The sequence below is a fragment of the Hippoglossus stenolepis genome, chromosome 1 (genome assembly GCF_022539355.2).
Source record: "Hippoglossus stenolepis isolate QCI-W04-F060 chromosome 1, HSTE1.2, whole genome shotgun sequence".
Taxonomy (NCBI): Eukaryota; Metazoa; Chordata; class Actinopteri; order Pleuronectiformes; family Pleuronectidae; genus Hippoglossus; species Hippoglossus stenolepis.
In genome coordinates this window covers 30,404,195-30,431,163 of record NC_061483.1, presented here as the reverse complement: position 1 = coordinate 30,431,163, position 26,969 = coordinate 30,404,195, and the positions used below count along the sequence as shown (strand labels likewise).

General features: G+C 40.4%; 1 protein-coding gene across 2 annotated transcripts in view; it reads right to left on the bottom strand.

Annotated features, from left to right (window-relative positions):
* Positions 1-26,969, bottom strand: part of LOC118104493 (cell migration inducing hyaluronidase 1) — a 153,497-nt gene that overhangs the window by 31,437 nt on the left and 95,091 nt on the right. For both annotated transcript variants that reach the window (XM_035151408.2, XM_047339341.1), the window contains exons 10-14: positions 25,008-25,155; positions 21,091-21,282; positions 14,831-15,000; positions 11,350-11,559; positions 9,546-9,751 (exon numbers count right to left, since the gene is read on the bottom strand). In XM_035151408.2, coding sequence (XP_035007299.2) covers positions 9,546-9,751; positions 11,350-11,559; positions 14,831-15,000; positions 21,091-21,282; positions 25,008-25,155 — 926 coding nt within the window. The remainder of the gene's footprint in view (positions 1-9,545; positions 9,752-11,349; positions 11,560-14,830; positions 15,001-21,090; positions 21,283-25,007; positions 25,156-26,969) is intronic.

The following is a 26,969-nucleotide window of genomic DNA, read 5'->3' as shown; positions in this document are numbered from 1 at the left end:
ATTTGCCCGGCTCGACTTCACCAATAAAAACAAGCGAGAGGGAGACAGCAGCCAGATACAAGTTGGTTTAGGAAGATGAGAATGGACACAGTGTCATTTACTGTTATGTGCTTGTTTAAATGAAATTCAATGCTGTTCTATCACTGCCCATATCAAAGGCGAGCGAGTTTCAATAACCTTACACAAATACCCCACGCATTTATTTTTTCAGTGAAACATAACACATGGGACATCAGATTCAACTAATTTGTTCAATCACATTTCACAATGGTGATTTAAGGGATCTCACAGAAACTCAAATATCCCTTCAGAGCAAAATAAACATTGTGAACCATTGTCCTCAGCTCCGTTGCTGTTTACACGCTCTGATCTTCCACTGCCATGGAGATGCCAGGTTTGTTTAACTATTATCTCATGTTTGTTCGCCACTGAGGCGTTTTCCATGATGGCCTCAGCTGATGAGGTGTGTTGAATACTTTACTGAGACAGTATTAAACAAACTGGATGGTTATATTTTCAAACTTCACTTAACAGTGCTTCAAGGTGCTTCCAGACATGTTTCTGTTGCTCTGCACTTGGTCACACACTTTGTTGCTCTGATTGGTTGTAGGTCTATTCAATTGCATCAAGAGATATTTTGGTTGGGGCCGTTGATAAAGTAAAAGAAATGAACCAAGAGGTTCCAGACCCATTTGCAAAGGTCTGGCCATGCCAAGCTATATTACTGTACAATTCTTGTCACCTCATTTTCAATGGCTATAGCAGATTTCTGCTCAATATTCCATTTCTATTGCCCTCACACTACAAGGATATAAAGTCATATATATCAAACATTTTTGATATTATTGATTTGAAAATCCAATCCAGTCGGTGACTTGAGATTGTAACTGTGGACCTCTCGTACATCATGATCATTTAGGTAGATCATTTGTTCAGATCAGCCTCAAATTAGGAATGCCCCCATGATTTTGAGGAGGAACAAATCGGACCCAGCATCTACTCATTTATCTTCTAGTGAGGGGCCAGATTTAGGTTTATTGTGACACTCAGACTGCAGATGGTAGAATGACTGAATGAAAACATGTTCTGCTGTTTGTTCAATCAGGTAAGTCGGTGTCGCAGTGCAGGTCTACTGGGACTTGTAAAAGAACAACTTGTCTGTGTGTGTGTGTCGGTGTTTGTGTGTATGCACATGTGCACATGTGTTGATGTAGACCTTCTTCAGATAGGAAATAATAGTTAAAAACACAACCAACTACCATATCTGGCCTTTCCTCTGACAGACATGGCTTTGAAGGATTAAATGCAAATGCCTGCTCAAGGACATACACCTACAGACATACAGACACACACACACACACACACACACACACACACACACACACACACACACACACACACACACACACACACACACACACACACACACACACACACACACACACACACACACACACACACACACACACTTTAAATTAGCAAAGCATTTAGGCCCAGCACATTCATCTGACTTGGTTTAAATGACAGCTCTCATCCTCCTCAGCCCACATGTCCCCTGCCCCTGGCAAATCTGACTAAAATGTATTGTTCTCTTCTGAGGATTTAACGTCAACACACACACACACACACACACACACACACACACACACACACACACACACACAGAGCTCAATAATTATGGTAGAGGAGACAGAAGAGGCCACAAGGGAGCATGAAAAGCTGACTGGAAATTAATCATCGTAAATCTTACAATGGGGAACGATGTTAGTGCAATCAAGTTTGATTAAATGAGAATTTTTGAATGACAGTAACAAATACATTGGGATTTCCAAATCATTACAGAATACAATGATCCAGACAAATTGGGCAAAAAGCCTCATTAGAAGTATTAGTGCATTGTGTATTACCAGGCTGCTATAAATGCATAAATTAGGAGAGGAAAGAGGAGAGGAAAACAAGCTAAATCCTTCCAGTACTCTCATGCTGCAGAGCAGGTGGATGACTCCATATCAGGGAAAGCCAGTGCCATTCTGCACCCCTAACCTTGGCCTTTATGCTCTGCAGCTGAAGGCGCAGGCAGTTAGGTGAGATAAAAAGTCATGTGACCTGGATTAAACTGCTTTATATGCTGAGCTGCATCTTTATGCTTAAAATGTAATTTGCAAGGGGGGAACAGGCTACCTACTGGTAAGTGTGATGTGTGTCTTCAAGTGTGAGGATATATACACACACATTGGAGACAAGGCATTGCAGCACAGAGCAGGCCCATTTTCTTGTTAAGTTAAGACACACACAGCGGAATTTAACAGACCACCGAAGAACAATGGAGGATTATGGACTTGATTATATTGAGTAAACTGTTGAGGCTGTGGGGTTCACGTTGGTCTCTCTCACATCTGATGCTAAAACTACTGCGGTTTCTCCTTCATCTATATTGTATTCTTCCTCATTCATTCTTATCAACCTCGTTGTGCCCTTGTAAATGTCCTAACTGTTTCTGTGTGATTATCACACGTGTGTGTGTGTGTGACCTTGTTACTCTTCAGATGTGTTTTCCTCTGCTCTCTGCTCTCTGCTTGCTGCTTGCTGCTTGCTGTGTGCTTTGTTCTTTTTTTCTTACATTTTCTAATTTCCTGAATACTCCAAAACATTCCTCCAAGGAGAGCTATTACCAGTACTGGCTTTGACGAAAACATAGGCGACCGGAAAAGTTTACCCTCAGGACACAGGAAAGTTTCAGAGCCCTGCCACTGACGGTTGCCTGAGAAAAAGATACCTCCCCTCCCTTGCTCAACTGAATGCACCAGCTGTGCCATGCTCAGTAAGAAAATCACAGAGCTTGAAGAAAGAATTCCTCAACTCGGCCAAATACACGAGGAGGAAAAACGTATTCAAACTTGTTTAGTGCTTCCCACGCTACTAGTCCAGAACCAGCTGAACTTCACATTCAGGGACATGAAAACGCAATGAAGAGCGGCTTGGGAGCCCCACACTGGTGACTATGCTGTAGCTTCCAGACCCTCTTGAGATCAACAATGCCTTTGGTGCACTTAGCTTTATTGAGTATCAGGCCCCTGGTTGGCAAGCCAATGTTAATTAACCTTTATTTAATGTTTTTGAAAGTTGGTTAAATTAATCCAGTAGTGCTGCTGTTCCCCTAAACTTTTAGTGAAGCTCTGGAGCACTGAGAAAATGGGATGGGCTAGCCACTTTCAAACACATAACAGTGGTCATATGGAAACGTTTTTATGTTCTGTGTGTTAGTTTAGATCCCCCTGTCAAGCAATAGCAGCAATCGTCTTCTGTTATAGGGATTTTAATAATCATATTGACAATCCCAGTGATGGCTCTAGTTCAAATGAACTCTTATACATCCTGTATAACTTTAGACATTTCCTGCACGTGAAAGACTCAACACATAATAAGGAACATATTTTTGTCCTAATTATTTCCAAAGGTCTACACATTTCTGATGTTGTGGCAGTAATGGCTGGTGTTGCCCTTTCGGGGCAACACCATTCATTACTGTGTGTTTCTTCTTTAAAATGACCATGCCAGCTCATAGCAGCAGCGTCAAAACAAAGGTAACAGAAAGCTATAACTAAAACACCTAAAAATGATTTACCCAGGCTTCTACACTCACAAAATATCTGACTTCACTTCATGTCAATGATCTTGTCAACAGTTTCCATTCTAAGGTTATGAATGTTATTGATGCCGTTGCCCCCATGAAGATCAAGGTTGTCTCTGGTAAGAAGAAAGCATCATGGACAGATGGCACGCTGTAAAAGTTCATACAAAGAGACAGTAGACAGGCAGAATTCAAAAAGGGTGAAACACTTCAGGCTCATTGTGACATCTCTAAAACTTGGAACTAAAATGAAGTTATTAATAAATTATTATTTACGCATTCCCCTTATTTACTGATGAAAAAGTCAAGCAAATATATAATTCTAAACTGAGACTATACATCTTGGGCAAAATGGCTATGTTGCCTGCGCCTCAACCTACAAGCATGTATTAAGATGTTTTTAACTGAAAAGCATCAGGTGTACTATTGAGTAAATAGTTCAATAGCTGGGTTTATCCAGACCACAGACCTGAGAATGCACTTGTTAAAGTTGCAAAAAATATTCATGAGCAGTAATTACAAAGATTTCTGTCTCTTAATTATTGTGAGTTCTGCATTCAACATGCATAAGATACTATCAGAGAAAATGGACCAATGGGTGGGTCTTTCTGGCACTTTGTTTAATTGGTTCAATCATATTTACAAGTCAGGAATGATATTGTGTCAATTGAATGAATCATGAATGAAACAATGATACACTGAGCAAAGACCAATTACATGTGGAGGTCCTCCAGGGTCCATTCTCGAGCCTCTTTTATATATTATCAACATCTCATTTTAAGTAGAACTGTATTGTCTTCGTTTTCTTTTGAATGTATTTGAATGTCTCCAATGTATTATTTTTAATGTACTTCCTAGCCTTTGCCTTATCTCTAAATATAGGCTGCATAAATAAACTTGCCTTTAGGAAAAGTTATTATTAAAATGCCAGTTATTTAGATTCGATCTTTTGTTTTAATGCACTTTCAAAATTAAGTGATTGAGGGGAAAAAAAGCCACACTCTCCGTGTAAAAAGTGTACAGCCACATTCTAAACTTCAGCAAAAAACTAATAGCAGGCTTCAACAGTCTGAGAGGGTCAAGTTGCTCAAGCGAGTCATAGAATTTTGGGAGGAAAATTAGTTTTCTGCTCCTCTTCCACCATAACTGCTCAGCAAGGAAAACCGTCTTAGAAAACACAAAGCAGGAACTTTGTACTACAAAGGCTGCTCCTTAAGATGCTGACTTGATTTTATTTACCCAGAGAGCTGAAGCCTCATAATAATTTCAGACAAACTTTCGAAATTATTTTTGGCACAGAAGGAGGACTGTGGATCTTATCTCCCAATATTGCACATTAGAAAGAGATCTTTAAATGGCCAGAATAAATAAGAGGAATGACAATAACAAGAAATTTACGATTTTTTATTATTTATTTTGTTTATTTTATAAATGAAAAAAACTGCAGCCTATAGGGGTTCATTATAGTGGAGTGGCCCCAACAAAAAAGTAAGAACATAGGGAGGAAGAAAAGTAAAAGAGGCATCATGACTGCTAGGCATGCTAGAGAAAGTTACTAGCTTAGGGCAATCAACAAGATAACTGTCTAGTAATGGGTTTTTCTGGAGACTAGTAACAACAGGACCCGCGGCTTCCTGCTGTGGATTGAAGGTGAGCAGCTAGAAAAGGCGAAACAGTGTCCTAAGCATGGTCAGGGTATGAGCCCATCTGTTTGATAGTCTCAAGTTTCTAGTGGGGATTGATTCGGTGGCAATAGTTCGAGTTAGAGTTCACTGGCGACCTGTTTACACTCTTTTCAGAAACTAGACATTACCTTTTAAATAACCTCAAAACATTTTTGAATTCAATGGAATATCTTATTTCAATTCAGTAGCAAATGCAAACGTAATTGAATCGCTGTGACAAAGCACTTCAGGAAAATCGCTATTCACGCCCTCAAAACAAGCATGTAAACAGTCTGAGTGAGAGTAAGTAATGTTTGGTACTTCCTTGTCCCATATAGAAACATTTTTTTATTAAGTTTTCAGTGTGGGGTAGAAGTTTCTATGGACAGGACTAACGTTACATTGAAATAACCAATGTAAACACACTGTGCATTGATCAATAAATCAATCTGTCTATTCTGCAGTTGTCACTAATGGACATGTCACTATTATAATGTTGGTTGATAATGGCTGTTAATATGATAACGTTATTGGATATTGTTTGTCACTGTAATACCATTGGTTGGCTGCTGACCTAACCCTAACATTTGTCGTAGCGAGTGGTGTCACAATTCCAAGGGTAAGATTTTCTAGCCCTCTCCCTTGTGGCTTCGTCTGGAGGGGGACACATCCAGCGAAGGGCCCTTCATATGTAGGGGTAGGGCCATGGGAGAGGAATTGGGACAGATCTGACATTGTGTCACAGCTGGGTTGAGAAAGTAAACAGCACCAGTCTCCTGCTATAGAAAGTATCTTGGCGATCAATCCTGGTTCATTATGTTGTGAATGGCCATCCCACCAGATGGCTTAATATTTTGTCTCTATCTGAACCGTGCACTGGGAGCATGTTGGAGCTTGACAACCCCCGTTGAGATTGCAGTATTCTAGTTAACATGGTGCTAGAACTTTGGGGCCATAGTCTATAAAATGAATGCTCCTCATCTGGAGGGACTATATATAATACAAAGTGATTTATCCTGAATGGACATGGGGTTGCTAGTGAATGTATTCTGTCTTCTGTTAAAGCAATTGGAAGGTTTTTGGTCCTCTTATATTGACATTTTTTATTGTCTTCACATTAAGTAAAAACAATCTTAGAGTAGCTGAGTACCACCTATCCTGTTAGACATGGGGAGGGATTGTGCTGACATCATATCCTGAAGCTCACCCTGCCATATCTGCATAGTCACTCATGGCTTATACTTGAGCTAAGCAAACTTTAATCAACAAATGGCTTAGAGAGTACCTACATACTTACAGATGTAAAACTGGGGTTGGATGCAGATTCAGCCTGAGATCTCTTATTACTGCAGTCGTCCAAGGAAGACACACATTATTCAAACCAAACATATAGTGTGGGCTTATCCTCCGTACATTTAAAATCTCATATAAAAGCGACATCAATGCTGAGAGGAGATGAGTCAGAAACATCTGACTTATCCTATGAGGTGGCACTGATTGATTTCAGATCTCATAACAGGCTAAAATAAAGCCATGAATGACAAGTAGGTCAAAATACATATATGTACATAACTATGCCTATGTATAGAGTTAGGAGAGATATAAAAACCAATATGTCAATACCAAATCAATGCCAAATTTATCAAACTATGATGGTACGGTTTTTTCTACTGATCTTTAAGTTGCTGGAGATGTGAGTCCTACAGACTGAAGAGGGCAGCATACAAACCCTGTTTTCCAGTCTGATGGGAAATGCAAAGGGAAGCTAAATGAAGGCAGACACAGTAACAATCACAACACCTGGTGGCAAGTCCAGGTGCAGCAGCAGGTCTACTGCAACAGTATGCACACAGTGTCTCAGAGCATTTCTAAACCAAAAAAGCAACCACTTGCAGCTCAAAGCAAGACATCTGGATCTGTACTGAGAATGCAGGGTGCCGTTATTGTTTGTGTGTGTGTGTGTGTGTGTGTGTGTGTGTGTGTGTGTGTGTGTGTGTGTGTGTGTGTGTGTGTGTGTGTGTGTGTGTGTGTGTGTGTCTTTTCTTGTGACTGCACATTAAAAAATGTTTAACATTTTCCAGCAGCCTCTCTGGTAGCATGTAATAGGTAACATAAACAGCTCAGGTTAAGGGGGAGGCTCAGCATGTATTTTGCTCATCAACAGCTTATGAAAAAAGCAATATATGAACCAAGTACATTAATCATATGATATCAGTACAAATATTAATGATATGATAATCTAAAATAATGTCCAAATTACAGCTGTTTAAAGGTTCATTTTAGAATTTAGGAAAAGATGGTGAATATCCCTTGTAGGTTGAAGGTCTTCTTAAATTAACAACTACCAGGTAAATCTGACTGGCTACTGCTTGTATGGCAGCACTATGAAAGCCATGTGGTCGATCAGTAGATCAGACATCTTTAAGAGCTGACTCTTCATCATAACATCATCCTCAAATACTGGAGGTTGTCTATATGATGGTTTTGTTTGCAATACTTGTGACAAATAAGGAGTCCCTAACTTCTGCTCATTATTTTTCCATTTCACTGTCAAGTCAGGCAGGATTTCAAAACTACAAGCTTCAATAATGTATTATGAGGTAAATATGTATCACTTGCCCAAGCTTTATCCTGCACTGTGCAGCCAATATGTTTCAAAATCCCCTGAAAATATCAGGTTAAATACTGATTCATGTTTCGAACCATGGACGTACAGATGTAATTCCCTGAAATACTTTTGACAGGGAATCTGATGACGGCAAGTCAAAGTCTAAAATTGTAAGTAGAGCCTCAGTCAGTGTTTTATAATCTGAATTATGATATTCATCATGAAGTACATCAGATATTACTATTAGTGGAAAGAGCCGTGTATGTGACATCTGTCGCTCATGGGGAAGTTACCTTTCAGTGAAAAATGTCTGCAGCCAATATTGTCTTCTAGAAATTATGTTTAACTACAATAGCCAATACATTGTGAAGAAAACTTAATCGCAATTCAATTAAGTTTTCTATTAACCTAATGTGGATATGTTAATCAACATATTTGGCAAGCACATTGGCTGTTGTCGTACTTTTGTACAATTGCCAGATGTTTGAATCATAGTATGCTTGAGTTTTAAAGTTTTGTTTTTACTTCGTTTGTTATTTCGTTGATATGTGTGAATGCAGGTTGTTTAACAGACCACTTGCTGACCTTTACAATGTTGGCGGATAATTGAAAATGCAATCTACATTTTAATGGGAGAGAAGTAATTGAAGGTGCTGCATTACTCATAATCATAAATGTCACAAACACAGACGGACTGTAACAAAAAAGCACTAAGAGGCAAACTTAAGTGTGTGTATGTGCGTCTCTGTGTGTGTGTGTCTGTTCCTGACAAACTAAAAGAGAGAGAGAGGGAAGGCTTCAACTCTTGATCACTAGCGACTGCCAATTTGTTTTAACCTCTGCTCTTTCACAGTGTGACTTTCTTTTCCACAAGAAGCTTCTGCCTCTGCTAATTATTTGTTTTCTTGTATCTTTGAGCCATTGGAGAAAATCTGTTGTTTGTTTGTTGGCTTTTCTGGTTCGTCTCTCTGATTCAAACAGAACTTGCACCTTTAAGAGTTTCACTGCTGTCGCTCTGTTTGCATGTGAATGTGTCTTGTTCCACAGTGACATCTTTGTTCATTTTATAGCTTCAGATGAAGAAAAAAAAGACAGATGTGGGGGATTTCACGTAAATTATTCTAACTTGTGAAAAGTGCTGTGGCAGAGAAAAAGTGACTCTGTAGTAACAGTACTCATGTGCTAAGAGATTTGGAGTGATAATGCTTGAGATTAAAGCATTATGAATTTTCATGGTACAATGACTTGTAACAGGGAGAGTGGTGCCTTTTTTTATCCCCCAAATATCAAAAGGCAGCAGTTCTCTACCTGATATACGTAACTGTGAAGTTTCATGAAAAAATCCCAAATGGTTTAAAAGCTCTGCTCCTGTAGTATTGGACACGTTCTATATTGTCTCTAAAGACGACCCAGTGTGAGAAAACAAATTTCCAAACTGTGGCGATAGACCACTTATATTATGTTATAAGTGTTGTGTCAGTCTCTACATCAGACGAGACTCATTTATTATGGCTGCACTGCTCCATCAAATACAATATTCTTAATGTGTTTTGCATCATTATCAAACTTCAGCATGACACAAAAGGTTGGAACACCACTTAGCAGATCTATGGGAGACTGGACAGAGGTCACATGTTCTTACCTGCAGTCTTGGCGTGGGTTGGCCACATATCCTGGGTACGCTCCGTCAGTGATGTCACGGCACATTTTGCTGTCTCTGTCTGATGGCAGCAGCGTCCCTGCTCGAACCATCAGACCCAGACAGTGGTCAAACGTGTTCCTCTCCTCTGGACCATCCTCCGTGAAAAAACAGTGGCCTAGTGCGTCATAGCCCACCACATCCTTTACCTGTGGGCGAAAAAGACATTGAATATCCCTGATCATGGGCTGACAGTCGCACTATTGCATGGCTTCCCTCCCCATTCTAACCAGAGAAGTGAATGCAAACAACGAGTAATGTTTGTAAATGGACTGCACTTATAAAGTGCTGTTCCAGTCATATTCACCACTGATAGCGCTTTACAGTACAAATCACATTCACACAGGGCTTCTATACGCAGTACGTTTTCTATCACACATTTACACATTGTCTGCACAGTTCAGGTTCAGTATCTTTCCAAAGGACACTTTGGAATGCAGACTAGAGATGCTAGGGATCGAACAACCGACCCTGTGGTTAGTGGACGACCTTGTCTACCTGCTGCGTCACAGCAGGCAAAGAGCATGTTTTGCTGTGAAAGTATCAACTCTCCACAAGACCAGTTAGTACAGTTATCTCCACCCTCTGTTAAATGCACGATTATCATCATTATCAACATTTTAACATCTTAGCACCATTTTCCATGTCACATTAACTGACTCCTTACCAAGTGACTGTGCATCGTGACAGCTGAGTCTGACTCAACATCCTCCTTAGAGTCTCTGGGCACAGGCTCCATTGTGAATATGTGGAGGGAAACTCTGTTCTCTAAAATGGTGCCTTAATCATTCACAAGAGCATTAGCTGTAAATGCCTTTTATGCCTCCACATTTTTGGGCCCATCGAGCATGAACATTAGAGAGCTTATGTGGCTGAGCTGGCTGACTTCCTGCTGACTTCCTACGCAGACTAATGGCTTTAACTTCCATTGAAACATATGGATCAAACTGTGAGATTATAAAGAGTGATATGGGAGGATTAGTCACAAATGTATTCATGGTTTCTTTTTATCTGTTTATTTTATAATGATGGTGTTTGACAAGAAGTATTGGTCACTTAGCTTTATAATCCGTCAAACTGCGTGGACAGAATTGTTGCACTAAACATACCTCTGTTAATGTGAATTTTTTTTTACATCCATTTCATGTTTATACGGTTTATCTAACATATAGCTAAGTTGTGTTCTCTTTTCTGTGTAATCTTGTATGTCATTAGGTGAGGGTGTTTTAATAGTGGCCTGGCAAAGGATGGCTGATGGAAATGAGTTTTGGCTGTGGTCAATAACAATTTGTATCAAAGGGCAACTTACTGTATGTGTCTGAAGGGACAATGGGACGCTTTGGTACCTGTGCTCATTGGCTTTCTTACAAATTCAATTTTATATGTATAGCGCCAAATCAATATATATAATTTACATTATCTCAAGGCACTTTATATAGAAGATTAACAAAGAGTTAGACGAGGAGAATACCTATGTTTGGGGAAAATGGGGCCCAATCAGAGCCCAGCCTAGATATGGAACACCATAACACAATCCCCAATTGGTAAAACCTAAACTTGTAGTTATTACACTTGTACATATTTAACTATCGAACCTTTGATGCCTTCAAACAGAAATAACCTTTTTCCCCCCACCTACAGTCTTTTTGCACAGCCATTGGCTGTAGCTTCATCTTGCAGACATACTTGTTGAATTACTTACAATACATCAAGTAAAAATAAATGTAAGTCAAATGTCCTAACTGACCAGTAGCCCATTGGAGGCATGGATGGTTACGCAGCGAGAGAAGGAGTGGTGGATGGACAGATCTCTGACGGATGTGGGGGGGTTGTAGCCTCCCTTCTCATCCACGTCTCCATTCATATGGAAATGGACGGGGTAGTGTCCCATTGTCTGCTGGCCCATGTGCTGCAGCTCCATCCCAGATATATGAACTGCCCTGAAGCCCCGCTCCACCTGATAAAAGAAGATATAATTCAGTCACCTCTGCAGGGAGATCAGGTCACCACATCACTCCAAGAACAGATACAACTGTAATCACTAGGCACAGCAAAGAAAAGCAAATGGGGATTCTGAAATGCAAAGACAAAACATATAATCTGAACAGTGGGGCTTTTTTTTTTTAAAGAAAAATATCAAAACAAAAGAATAAAGGGGGATTATAGTGACAGAACAAGGGTAAAAGGAGGACATGAAATGTGGAGGGTGAAGAATGAGCAAGAAATGTGTGGATGGAGGAATGGAGGAAAGAAATTGTTGGGCAGAAAAGTGAAAGGATGGATAGAAGAAATGAGAAGAGAATTTTTCAAAGGCATGATGGGGAGGGAGTTGCAAAGATAGAATAGAGAGTTTACAGATGAAGGAAGAAAGGAAAGAGGGAAGATATGGGAAGCTATAGTGAGAGGGGGAAGAAGCATGGAGGGAAAAAAGAATTGTCTAGAAATGAAAGGGGAGGGTGGGAGGAAGAACAGAAGGAGGTTGCAGTTATTTGGTGAAACAAATTCAGGACAGTGGAATGGCATGGATGGACAAATAAGATAAGATAAGGAAGGAAGCAGAAAGATAAAGTGGTGTGGAGGAGAAATGAAGGAAAGAGGCTGGGTTGAAAAATGTACACTAAGGAGAGGGCATGGGGAAGAAGGTAGAAGCGTACGTGGGAAAGAGAAATGATGTAACAAACAAAAAGAGATGGAGAGAATAGAGGAAAAGAAGAGGGGATGAGAGAAAGGAGAGATGAAAGGATGTTGTACAGGCAGTTAACATGACAGAGTCACTGAATGAAGAAGAGGGAATGATGGAGATTGATCAGGGAATAGAAGACATTAGAGAGCAGAGTGACTCACTGATGAAAAGCTGCTTTGTTCCACTGTTGCACCATATCGTGACAAAACCTCCTAACTGCCACTGTTGGTGATTTTTATTGGAACTTCAGTTGATCAAATAAAAATGGCTTTGATAATATGCACACACAAAAAAACTGTTGTTTATGAAACAATTTCAGAAATACAAGCTGTACTTCTCAGCGGATGAGCTGATGATGTTCATGGAGATACAAGGTTTTACGGTAAGAAAAATCAGTGAAAGCAGAATTGTCAGGGGTGGGAGTGGTTGTGAGGCTTCTCTGAAATCTCACCGGGGCTGTCCTTGCTGCGACTGTGTTGCTTGTACGTGCTGTTCACACACCCATGCATGAGAATTATGTGACATGAGCTGTTATGGAAATTTATAATAGGATATGATAGCTTGCCATGGGGAGAGAGAGACATGAACAATACAACCACAGCTCTCTCTCTCTCTCTGTCTGTCCTTTCCTTTCTCTCAGTGTCTCTCTCCACCCTCTCTTCTTTACTCTTGTTGACAGGCTGATCCATACAGCATCAACACATTTTCTCATTTTAACCCTATCTCTGCAGTTAGACCTTCACTCTGCAGTGGATACACATATGAACTAAATAAAATTGATCTTCTCATTATACTCTGGAGTGTGATCTGTAGTGTTGGACTGCTCCTTTAACTAATATGCACCAGTTACATCATGAGAAACTGAACTTCTTCCTGGCTCTTTCAGATTTCCTCTCACGCAATCATTTATTTTTCCCATCACACCCTCATCTTTTGGTCGTGGTCGGTGTCTGACCTCAGAGTAGCAGTGCTTCTTTGTCATTAGTGTGATGCTCTGAGGGGTGGAGCAGGCTTCAGGAGGAGGCCGTTCTCCACATTTCAGCTGCAGCTGCCCATCTGATGTCTGTGTTTAAGTGTATTAGCTGGTGAGTCAGTTCAGCCAATGAACAGTCTGACACACATCTTAGCTGTCTCCTTAAATTCCAGCTCTGAACCAATCAAAAGCAACCTAACTACTTCGTAACCAACCACAGAACAATTGTGTTTGCTTTATTTTCTAGTCATTGTTTGTTCTCATTTAATATTATGCACTTTGAATTTAAGGCAAATGTATTCATGATGAGAAGTCTTTGAATTGTAAAGTGCTGGGTAATTCAAACACCTGGTAAAGATTTGGTTAGGACTACATCCGCTGATTTGTCCACTTGATTTGCCTCTAAGGAAAAGGTTTGAGTTCCTTAATTAACCCATTATTCACTGTATTTTGACTTTCTTCTTCATATTTCAGAGAAGCTAAAGTAGAAAATAAATTATTAATTAATAATCAAATTAAATATATTTTATAGGCATGAAGCTGCATAGGTTTGCTTTAACGAAATATATATTGCATCATAGATCTCGTTTAATACACAGGGGGTTACAAGAAACAAAGGACTGTAAATGGCCTAACTCCATTTATGCTGAATTCATTATATGACATCAATTTATTCTGACAAAACCTTTATGCTCTACTTTATTGAAATGTTGTTTATAATAAAAACAGAGTCCTGCTGACAGGATAATGGAAGAGGCTATAATGTGTTGTTTTGGAAGCCATGACTTTTTTTATTGGTTAGGTGTAGGATTTGTAAAATGACATTTAAAAAACTAAGATGTGATGTAGTTTTTAAGGTGAAATATCCATGCCTGTGGGTTTACTCTCTCCCATAGTGCAGGTTTGTATCACTGGTGACTCTAGATTCCCTCTAGGTGTGAATGTGAGTGTGAATGTGTGTCTCTATGTGTTCGCCCTGTGATTCCCTGGCAACCTTTCCAGGGTGTGCCCTGCCTCTCGCAGTGTGAGCTGTAATGAAATGGATATGTGCATGGTCCGATTTTACCAGGAGGGAAGTATGGAATGATTTTTTGCAACAATATTTCCACAGAAGGACTTTGGTATTGGACAGTTTAGCAGGAATCCAGAGTTCAGTCAATGACAACATCCAGTGTCAATGTGATAAAAATGTGTGCTTTCCACAATAAATGCAATCATCCACCACCCCAATCTCCCCTCTGCTACCTTCCACCTCACTACCCAAAAGACACATTACTTCCTGCAGTGGCACTAAGCTTTGGCACTGGAGCTGAATTGTGAGGTGCTGAATCATCCAGTACTGATTTTTTTGTGATAACACCCAAACATTCACCCCAAACTTTCAGAGGACTCAAGTTGACTCAAATGTCAAACTCTACAGAAAGAGGACCTTGAGATAAGTTGAGTATAGTAATATTATATCGCAACTGCTGTTTACATGGTTACTTTTCATGATCCCTGGTGTAAAAACTGGTTCCTCAGTGAATCACCTGGTTGTCTGTTGTGAATAAAAAGGTTAGGGAAAGAGTGTACCTTCAAATGACCACCAAAGGTGTCGAAGTCGAAGAATTTGCAAGCCTCATTGCCGTAGCAGCCAGGTTCCATCTCCCCACGGACCAGGATGTTACGACTCAGCAGGCCAACTTCTGCCCTCACATCCACACCGTCCACCTCCTCACCCATGTGGATGAACTGAGCCTTACCTGCGCGCACACACACACACGCGCACACACACACACACACACACACACACACACACACACACACACACACACACACACACACACACACACACACACACACACACACACACACACACACACACGCACACACACACACACACAAGATTACAACAAACACAATATAGGGGCATCTGTTGAAAACTGCTGCTCGGATCAACACTCATCAAGCTGAGCACAGTTTCAACAGATGTCAATTCACACCAGAGAATAGTTTTGTGTATGTGTGTGTGTGTGTGTGTGTGTGTGTGTGTGTGTGTGTGTGACTGAGCAGATGTTTCAGATTAATGCACCACTTGAGAGCTGACCATTAGTTAGAGTACACCCCAGAGCAGTAGACCAGTCAGAAAATCGGTAGTTCTCCACCTCACCTTCCACCCCATCCAATTTTAACTTGCTACATGTTCACACTAACCTGGCGTCCAGGCCAATGCAAGCCATCTGTTAAAAAGATGTAAGAGGCTGTGATGCTGGTAGCATGTTGCTTCAGATACAGAAGAAATGATGGAATGCAATCCATATGTCATGTTCAGAGATCAAAGATTCAGTGTGAATGCATTTGCATAGTGATTTTTTATGACCTTCCCTAATGTGAACTTGCTGCTCATGTTGTTTGCCATCAAAGAGTTGGACTTGCCTCCATCCTCCTGCTGCTACAGGAAGCTCAGAACAAAAGGTACAGTACACTACACTGTCCCTTTTACCCTAATTTTAACACAAGATGAGCATTTGGTATTTTTCTGATCTGTCTTTCTATTATAATCATCTATTATAATAATAGGATGAACACAGTTTTCTAACTTCACTCTGCACCACACACTGTATATAAAGCTCAGTTGGAGGCCTGTTTAATATTCCTTGGCATTAGTGACCCCTAATGCTCAGATGGCTATGTCACACACTTTTTGATTTGGGCTTAATGAGCTGCCACAATACAATCGGACACAAGCTACAAATGACAGCTACAGCTACAACACATGACAGCTATAAGAAGTAATGACTGTCAGATTGATTTAGACCGAACAGGTAGAAATGTTTTCGATGTGGTTGGAGGACATGTTGTATGACTTTGTAATAATACTGAGAAATCTCGATAGCTTACAATTTGAACGTCAACCTCCCTCCCACCCCCCACCCCTCACACACTGAGCCTTTATCTAGAGTAAAAGCTACAGCATCATGCTTGTTGCATGTAGTGTATCTCCTGAAGAAGAGGAGAACAAAGAGGAGCCCATAAAAGGCAACAAAACAACACAGTAAGTGGAAGAATGCTGCAGAAACGATAACGGCTCAGTTCCTCGTGTCCTCCACTCCTACACATTCACATTCTGAGCAACACAAATGTGCTGATTAGGAAAAAACAAAGAGATGCCAGGAAAAGAAATGGAACCAATGAAATGTTCAAGTGTGAAATCTGAGCGACAGAAGCTCAGACACCCATATGCTTAACCTCTTTTCTCCTCCTACTCCTTCAACCAGCACAGCCAGGAGACTTTCATTCCAGCTCAACGCTTCAACAGCTTGGGTTCACATACATTCATCTTTTATAGCTCAGTTTACTACAGTTTTAGATTTACTTAGATTAACTTTCTTCATAAACTGATGAGCAGCTCTTCATGTGCTGTTATAGATGCTGCCAGGTAAGATACAACCGGCTGCCTCTGGTACTGACAGAACTAACCCAGACCCGGATAAATATTTTCATATACAGATATTGATTTGAAAGGATTAGGGCTGACAACAAATATTTGTGATTGATGATCATAGTGTCGACATCATCACTTTCACAGAGCAAATAATTCAACAACAGCCATGTAGCTTATAGATGGAATCATTTTCAAACATTAAGTAGTGTTCATACTGCTAATGTAATATCTCACTAAATCTGGCCATAAATGAATCCAGTTCAAACGTGGACCATTCTACAACTAGTGATATGTAACCCTTCACAAAGCCAGCATACAATTCAAGATAGAAAGCAGGAAACCAGAAGAGTGGTTGCTCATGGTGGAAATGCTTGTCAAATCCTCCCATATGGTTTTAATGTGGATATATTTAAGGGCCATGTAATGTATCCACTGCAGAAGTTGTGATAGCTGTTAATGTGGTTTGTAAGTTTTGACAGACGTCTGTGGGCTGGTGAAAGATGTTAAAACTGAGCTGGAGAGACAGAGCCTGACTTTGTGAGTTTAGTTAAATGTCAGGATAGAAATAGAATAACGCTAAATACTTCACCACTGCTCCAGGCCATTGATCCACTCCACAGCATTTATTTTCTACACCCATCATCATATAATGCCATTTAGAAGTGTCAAAAGTTCAGCATGTAAAACCCAGGCACTACTTATTGGACTCAAACTGATAAATAGCCACAGGCTGTCTGTCTGTGTCTCAACAACACACCCTCACTATTTGTGCATTACCTCAGGGGCTGGGGAATAGACTGTATTATCACAAAAATGGTGCAGCAAAGTGGCACAAGGGCAGGAATTAATGAAAAGGATAACAGTCAGGAGTATGACAGGTCTGAGGAGCAGCCCCAGGCTCTCAAAAATAGGATTTCCACTTTGGATGGCCAAAGACCCAGTGACGTCAAAGAGCTGAGAGAAAACAGAGAGGAAAGGGGGAGGTATAGGGGAAGTTTAATGGACTGATCTTCTGATGCAGCTGGGCAGGAGACAAATGCCAGCAGCTCAGGCAGAGATTTGAAGATAAATAGATGGACTCCTGAATCCAAAGCGGAAGAAATGCTAACTTTAATTCTTTTGGTGCATGAATCTGTGACAGGATGCGACAGCTACGCGAGGACACGTCACATCACGTTAATGCTGAATTTTAGCTTCTGCAGGCACAAAGTCTTTTCCAAGTGACAAAGAGTTTTTTTTATTCGTACACAAGAACAGAGACGCTTACAAGGCTGACCTGAAGAGCCCTGCTCAGTGTGTGTGTGAGACACAGAAGAATAAGTGCCTTTTATGTATGTCTTCATACTAGCTTGATACTTTCAATAGACTGACCTTTTCTAGGTCATCTCAACCTGCCCTCTATTACACACACACACACACACACACACACACACACACACACACACACACACACACACCACCTTAAAAATGGAAAAAGCCCTTGTGGGTGAGGGGGTAGAGCAAGTGTCCTTGGCAAAGATACTGAACCCAGAATGGCCCCCTAATAGACAAATGTGCTGCACACAGATGCACTGTATGAATGTGTGTGTGTGAATGTATTGTAAAGCGCTTTGAGAGGTCATCGAGACTAGAAAAGCGCTAAATCAATACAGATAATTTACCATTTCTTATTACTACATTATTACATGAGTTGTAATGACTACTCAGACCTTGTGTAATGTAATGCAAAGTGCAACAATACATTTTCTGTCAAACCAACAATGGGGACAATGACAAATGCATCCGTCTGAAACAAGCAAAGATATCATGGTGATGTTGATGTGATAAGATAGGGCCTAAATGTCAAAATATGTCAACATAAAACATTTGGAAGGTTGAGAAAAAAATTAGGAAACAAATAAGATTGAAATAAGATAAGAAAACCCTCAGTTGTTTTGATTGGAGCTCTAACTCAAAATGCTTGAGTTTACTGTGTTCTACCTGCTTCCATGTTGGTATGTGTAACTAAGCAGTTTTGAAGGTCACCTTGCCTTTCTGTGCCACTGATGTATTTCCATTGCTTGGTGTATGTGCTTGGCCACTTTTCATTATAGTCCAACTACTCTCACCTTTTGCTTTTATCCTTGTGGAAACACTTTGTAACTAAGTGGTTTGTGTTGTATGTGCTGTGAAGGTAAGGCTGACTCTACATGACTTTCCATTTCAATTCAGGAAAAAATCCTTCAAATAAAATGAAAGATGTGTTTTTGTGAAACTGTCTTTGCTACACCCTCAGTGAGTGGCCTAACATGTGCATGCCAACTCACAGCAGGTGTTCTGAGGCTGAGCTGTGAACTGTGGTGAGAGCTTAATGGTGGAAGCATGTGTGCATGGCCAACCGCCTGGATGACATTTCCATCTTCACCATGGTCTTAAAAATATTTATTTCACAACTGGATGTAATATGAACATTTGCAGGATTATATTTTCTCATCAAAATATTGAATGTATTTATGTGCCATACTCTCCCATTTCCCTCATTGTCTCTGTTTCTTGCTTTGTAATCTAATCCATTCAGATAGATAAAGAGTTAGTGCCTTTCTCTCCTCACTGAGCTACTTGAGACAATGAGCAAATTGAATGCAGCTTGGCAACATACCGACAAATACTCAAATGTTTGAGTCATTGATTAACTTGGAAATAAATTGATTAGAGATGCATTGCTTTGATTTGCGTAATCTGTTGTATTTTAAGTTAAATTTAATAATAAATTCATGGATGAAAAGCACACAGGGCATTTGTCCTCCTTACAGAAGAAACTGAGTTGTGCCTGAGGCATCCCACAGGAGCTGGAATAGAGTAGAACACACCTCAGTTCTCTCTGACACACCTATTTTAAGCTAAGAACATCCCCTCTTTATTTTAAGCTCCAAAACAACCTGCTGTCTGTCTATTCAGATGAGTGGAGCCCCCAGTCTCTGTACTCACTTACACTCTCCCCTCTGCTTCTTCCACATCATAAGCAATTCCTGTTATAGAGGAGGCTTGACACTGCAGCTACAGTGACTTACTATCTGTGGTATCTCTGGCATGCTAACTTCAGTAGAAGGATAGAAGCAATAGAAATAGGGACACAACAAGAGGCATTACTGTTGTTTTCCACTGATGGAGACAGGCTCTGAGAGAGTAGAAGAAGGAGGGATGGAGCGTGATGCAGTAATTACAATATTTCTTCTAGCCTGGAAAGTAAACAGCTGCATATAGGATCTTTAAAAGAAAATCCAGAATTAACGAGTGGACATAAACACGACAACTGCACACTCAAAGACGTGCACTCTACAGCAAAATTAAGTTACCATCCAATCCCGCTCTCTGACATAGAAATTCTGAGCAGGGCCAAGTTGATTTAGATTTTGTATCAAGATGGGACGGGAAAACAATCCAGGTGACTCTAGGGTTTGTTGTTGAGTAGGACTGTAACGATGTGCTGAACCCATGGTCCAGTTTGGACCTCGTTTTTTTATTTTTTTGTTTTGAGGGGGGCCTGTAGTTTGTGGGTTTTATTAAAACACCAACATTTGGAACAGTAAGAACTCTAAAGTACATGTTCACAAAGAGGTTGTGTGTGCGTGTCTCTCCACACACACACTTTTGTAAAGGTAAAACAGACAAAACCCTCCGACCTCCACACTCTGAAGATACTAGTCACTTTTGTGTGTTGGTTGAGGTTAGGCGGGGCTGTGCTTGTGATTGGATTGGAGTGTGAATGGATACGTACACACACCAGGCTACCCCTGCTGCTGTGGAAGCGTGTGGGGTTAAGCAGGGAGACATGTCGCAGTTCCGTCTTCGCGTTTGGCGAACCGGAACCGTGGATGTCTGGACTGCGGATTCAGTTTTGGTTCGAGAATTGTTACATCCCCATTGTTGAGACAGTGATTTTAGAGGCTTAAGTAACAAAGCTGGTCGCTGTTTCTATAGCAACATCTGCATTTATCTATGAGAAAGGGAATCAGCTCACATTTGATTAATGTAAAGTTTTTGTATTATTATTGTTGCAAGTTACTAAGACACTTTATGTTGTTTTTTTCATTTAATTTGCAACTTATCTGTACTTGGAGCACAGTGACATGCTCACTGATTGAATACACCTGCCTCGAACATTAACCTCCCTGGTGTCGAATATGACTGAATATAATAGAAATATATTTTTATTATTGTCCATAAATGTAAGAAAATAATAATGCAATTTCCCAAACCCCATGGGTTGTCTTCGACAGATATAAATTCAAATGGTGTAACCAGTGAATGGTTGGCATGTTTTTATTACAATTAAGCAGTTATCAAATTTTAATCATAACCCAGAAGGAGCAAAACCTTTCATATGATGGCTGCATTGTAACACACTGCAGGTCACTGCTTCTCTCACCTTGGACCTTGACCTGGTTGGGTGTGCAAGTCGGGCAGGGCAACAGGGTGAACTCTTCAGACTGGTGCATGGAGTAGTCAGTACTGGCCACCACCACTCGATCGCCTAAGCCCCAGCCCTCTGGTTGTTCAGCGAGCTCCAGGATGCTGCTGTTGGACAACATGTCGATGGATATGGAGGCCTGTGGACGAACTACAGAGGAAGGTGATAAGAGTTAGACCACACAAAATGTCCGACACAGTCACGCCAGTAAAATATCTGGAAAGTCCATGTATAGCATTGTGAGCATATTTAAGTCTAATTTCCAGTGCAATAACCAGCCACAGTCCAGAACTACATTCCCAAATGTACGAGTTCGTGATCAAGTTCCAACATTGGTCAGCTAGCGATGTTTCCCGAATGGCCATTGCTCTTTCAAAATTAATTGGCACTTTTGAACCCTTTCAGGAGCTTTTTCTTAAGCACCTACAGGGGCAAGCCACAGTTACTTTCTAATTTCTAGTTTGGTTTGTTACCCAGACAGAGGCTGTGGTCTTTGTGACAGACACAAGCTGTTTTCACATGAGCACTTCAACCCCGAACTTTACTGGACAGTACCCGGAGGAGCTGTGTGTGTGTGAATTAGTTAAACTGGACATTAAATGGACTTATAAAGCGCTAAAACCTGCTGATAATAGTCAAAAAAAAATTGTTGATTGATGCATTACGGTTCCAATGTTTCCAACTACATCCACAATTTAGCATGTTGACCATATACTTGTCCAGCCATTTACCAGGTTATGAACCAGTCTTATCATATTTAAGCCTTTTCACTCAATAACCTTTACAGTGTGTCATGTGTGAATGTAGAAGCGTCACTCCAACTGGCTCAGCTAGTTTGTAGGTTTTGCTCTATTTTGAAAGAGAACACTGTTCTCTCATATTCCCACACTTTAAAGTGGGAAAATGATAATCATGTTTCCTGCAAGAACAATATATCAGCTCCATTCATGGACACTTGTAGTGGGTACTTTTCTAAATCAATTTTTTTTTTTCACAGCATGTCTGATTGAGAAGCATTTGAATTTACTTAGATTTAGAGCCGCTTTACATTGTGATTCTCTCACTTTTAGATTAAGAATGCAAATACAATTCCCTCAGTCTAACTATCGTTGTAGGTGGCCTAGATGTTTTACCCATCCATCTCTCTCAGCCCCACCTGGTGAATCCCCAGGTGTTCCCAGGCCAGATTGGAGGTATAGAATTGTGTATTGTTGGGTACTATAGATCTTCAGCATCAAGGACAATGAAGAGTCTTACAAAAGAAGGTGTGACCCCAATTGAGTCAGTCTGGGATCACATGAAGAGACAGAAGACACAGAGACAGCTTTAGTTCACATAACAACTGTGGCAGATTTTCCAAGATTCCTGTGAAAACGGACCTACAAAGTACCTTAAGAAACTACAATCTGCACGTGTACCTGGAGAGATGGTCACACTGAAAATTGATTTGAAAGTTCTTTTCTGTTGACAGTACCTTGTGTTTTAGTCAGCTGAGAAATAAAAAAAAATGTATGGCAGTATTTTTGAAAGCATCTCTCCAGTGTGTTCAGGGTTTGTCCTTGGAACGACAAAGAGCTGGTCTACAGTTGTTCCTACTGAATCTGAGGGTCAATAATCAGCTGATGTCTCACATCAAGTGTAAGCTTTTCCTGGTGACTGAGCAGGGAGACATAGTTATATTTTTTATCAACCCTTGTGTGATCCAGGATAATATAGCAATTTCAAACATGAACACAGACAAACCAATGTGGTGGGGAGAGACCACCAAACACTGTGGTCTACCAGTCCAAACACTGTGGTCTACCAGTCCAAACCCTGTGGTCTACCAGTCCAAACACTTTGGTCTACCAGTCCAAACCCTGTGGTCTACCAGTCCAAACCCTGTGGTCTACCAGTCCAAACCCTGTGGTCTACCAGTCCAAACAGTGTTGGCTACCAGGCTGTTAAGAAGATATACTGTATCTTCATTCCACCTCAAGCCACCTCCCCCTCCAAGACAAACACGTACAAGGACAGATTACCAGTACAGTAACCTCTCTCATACTTCCAACTGCTCATCAAAGCAGAAGATCTCAAATCAGAATCAAAAACATGTTTGTTGGATTTTTAAATCCCAAGGAAGTTGCCTCACTGTTGTGGTGCATAACAACCAAAACAATGTAAGAGAAAATACAATACGCCAAAGGGTGTTCCACGTTTTATAATAATACTTTTATTTCATCTTTATTCTGCAATGTACATTTGTATGCAGATGTTATTGTATTATTTGGCTGACTCTGCTCTCGTAGCAATGGAAAACCTGCAACATTCTTTTAATGTTCTCCTCATTGTGTCTTACTCATATTGAATGCACACACAACTAAGTCTATGTATTTGTCTGCAGGTTTCCAATATTTTGAATAATTTGAAAAGATGACATATTCACATTCAATATCATATAGACATAATAATAAATGCTGATAAAAACATTATTTGTGTAGAAATAGAGCTAACTTTCCTATGTTGTGTAGGGGAAGGATTGTTGAAGCTGTTTTTCTTTCTGCTGCGGATTATGAAGATGTGATTTATAGTCAGGCCTCTGCCTCCACTTTTAAACCCTTGGATGCTGTTTATCATTCTGCCCTTAGGTTTATTACTGGTTATGCTTTCGAACCTATCCTTGCATCCTGTGTGAAAAGCTGGTTGGTCTAAAAGACGTGATAGGCATATGAATTTGTTATCTACAAAGCCCTGATAGGGAAACTGCCGTCTTATATCACTTCTATGCTAGACTAATGTTCTGGACCATATCAATCTGTCTGTAACTGGGCTTGGGAAATCAGCTTTTAGGTTCTCCAACCACCTGGAAGTCTTTACAGCGCACTGTAAAAATATGTCAATTGGTCAATTTAAATCCATGATCACAAACACTTTAACTTCTCTTCTTCTCGTCTTTCTTTACATAATTTTTTAAAGCAAGTATTTATATAATTTTTTTAATCAAATGCTTTCTTTTACCTTGTGTCTTTTGTTTTTTTCCTAACTGTTACCCAGCATTATTGTGAATAAGGGCCAGCTAGCCCTCAATGATTATTTTCAAGTTTAAATAAAGGCAAATAATTAAATAAATACCTTTGGCAAAACAAACTAAGGCAAACATCTGTGGTGCCATCCTGGATCTTTTTGTCTTCTCTGCTTTTGTCTTCCCTGCTTTTGTCTTCCCTCGGTCTAAAGGCCTTACTGACTTCCCAAATCTCTATTAAGCCACACAAACAACTTAATGAAAATGTGTGTTTGCACAACTTGTGGTTCAACATTTTTAACTCATACAGTGTCGTGTCTGTTTTCATTTGTCATTCATTTGTGAACTGGAATCAATTTTGTCCTAAAATTACATCTCGTCTGGTTAAGAAGATTTCCCTTGAATATGCGCGAGGGTTTAGATGCGCTATGACAGATTTTGTGTGCGTGTGTGGTAATGTAGATCATGCCAACATTCCCTTGTGCTCTCATAACACACAGACACGCACGCATGCAGACACATAGCGACAAGCCCAGACATTGGTCCATGGTATCTCTGTATTGTTGGTGCAGAGTCTGTGAACTCTGAGCTGGCTATTTGATAGTGTTTTCCTGCACCATGATGCGGGCCCCATGCATTCCAGCCACAGCTCCCTGCCCACACACAACACACTCTCTGGAGCACAGCCAGCATGTTTGTGTACAGTATATACCAGCACTGATCAGCTTAGGCTCTCTATCCATAATATACTTCTGAGATCCATTAATCCTCGTTGAACAGAAACAAAGTTTACCTAGAGCATCAAAGACAGAATATTTCAAGCACATACTTATACAAAATAAATACTTACAAACACACAAAGTGATAAACGTACCCAGTTTCCCACAGAGGAAGCGGACCCTGTAGTTGCGACAGAGGCCATGAGCCTGGTCCTTGTTGAGGCAGACAAAGCCGTAGTCCTTGTCATTCTTGTGGATCACATCTCCTGTCTGGTTGGATCGTATACCATCATGGGTTTCAGCCTGGACACGGGAGCAAAGAATGAAAAACATGATGGGCGCCAAAACCTAACTGTCAAATTCCATGACACACCAATGATAAAGATAAAAGAAACATTCTTGCAAATAAGCTTGTCTATGGCTGTTTGCAGGCACATAAAATGAAGGCACTTTCTACCAGACATCTGCTATTTTTCAAGTTTCTGCCTTATTTTGCTGGCAAATAACAGGAATTTAATGACGTCCACTAGCACTATGGGTTAGGGCTCAGTTCTTTTACTGAACAGTGTGGTTTTCCCCAGTTAAATGTGCTCTGTGGCCAATACTTGTGCTGTGCCACGTTATACATAGTTTAGCCTAAATGCTACTACTCAATGACAATAATCACTAAAATTCCATGTGCAGTACAGTGTCAGCTAGTGAGCCCAATGTTGTCTGTCAACATCTGGCTCAAAGTGGAAATGCAGGGATGAGAGTCCTACATCCAGTTCTATAGCCTTTTTCCACAGGTTCAATTTCAACTTCAAAATTGTCGTTCTATTTGGGAACTGGTTTGAACACTGCTGCATTGAAGTGCTTCTGTGAAATCCAGAGGTTTTCCCTTTCAGAAAATGGTTGGTGACATAAACAAAGTGGAGAGGCCCACACAGTTCTCCTTGTTTTGTTTACATTACATTACATGTCATTTGGCAGACGCTTTTATCCAAAGAGACTTTTATTAAATCAATCAATCAATCACATTTTATTTGTATAGCCCATATTCACAAATCACTATTTGTCTCATAGGGCTTTAACAAGGTGTGACATCCTCTGCCCTTAACCCTCAACACGAGTAAGGATTCAATTAGTGCATTCAACGTCTAAGAGGGGCCATTTTAGGGGTTCAGTATCTTGCCCAAGGACACTTCGGCATGCAGATGGGGAAGACTGATGGTGGAACCGCCGACCTTCAGGTTAGAGGACAATCGCTCTACCCCTCAGCCACAGCCGTCCCGCGTTTAATGATGCTAATGTTTAAAAATGCACACCATTTATGACATTCAAACATATCTACAAAAACTATAACTATGACCTCTTGACCCCCAGTGACCATCAGTGTCACATTACAGAACAACATTACAAAGTCAAAGCAACAACAGGAAAGTGCAGACACTCGATCTCAGGCACTGAGACTTCATATTTCCATAGGATGCTGAGATAATCCAAAACAAATCCGAACCACATTACATAATTTATTGGAATGAGACAAAAAGCAAAAACACTAAAAATAGAGATCCCACAGAGGCAAATTAGACAGTAAAAACTGCAAACTGAGGAAAACCATGACTTTGTCCAGACTCTGTGGAAAAATGATGACACACACAGAGCTGGCAAGCTATGAGGGACATACCAGTTCTTCTTATATGTTTATGAAAACAGAATGACATTTCCAGAGACTTACTACGTTGTAAAAGGCAGATAATAAAAAGATATATACAAATAAGATTAGTACATTTCTGGAAATCATTTCTTCATGCAAACTATCCATTTGGAATTATTTATTTTATCGTATGGCAAAAAAAGAACAGCCCAGTAAGATAACAAGAGCACATAAAGGACAAATTGTGCGATGTTAAAAAAAGAAGAGGATACTGAGGTAGAAAATTGCAAAGTATCCATTAAAAAAGAGCAGTTGGAGCCTTATTTTTTATGGTAATGGGTGTTGGAGGCTGAGCGGGCAGACCTGGTGCTACTGCATATCATTCATGGAAGGTTAACAGCTGCAGCTTTATGGTGCCAGGCTGAACCGCATTCACTGACTGCAGCCGTGTCATGTCCCTGCAGCGCAGTAATGACAG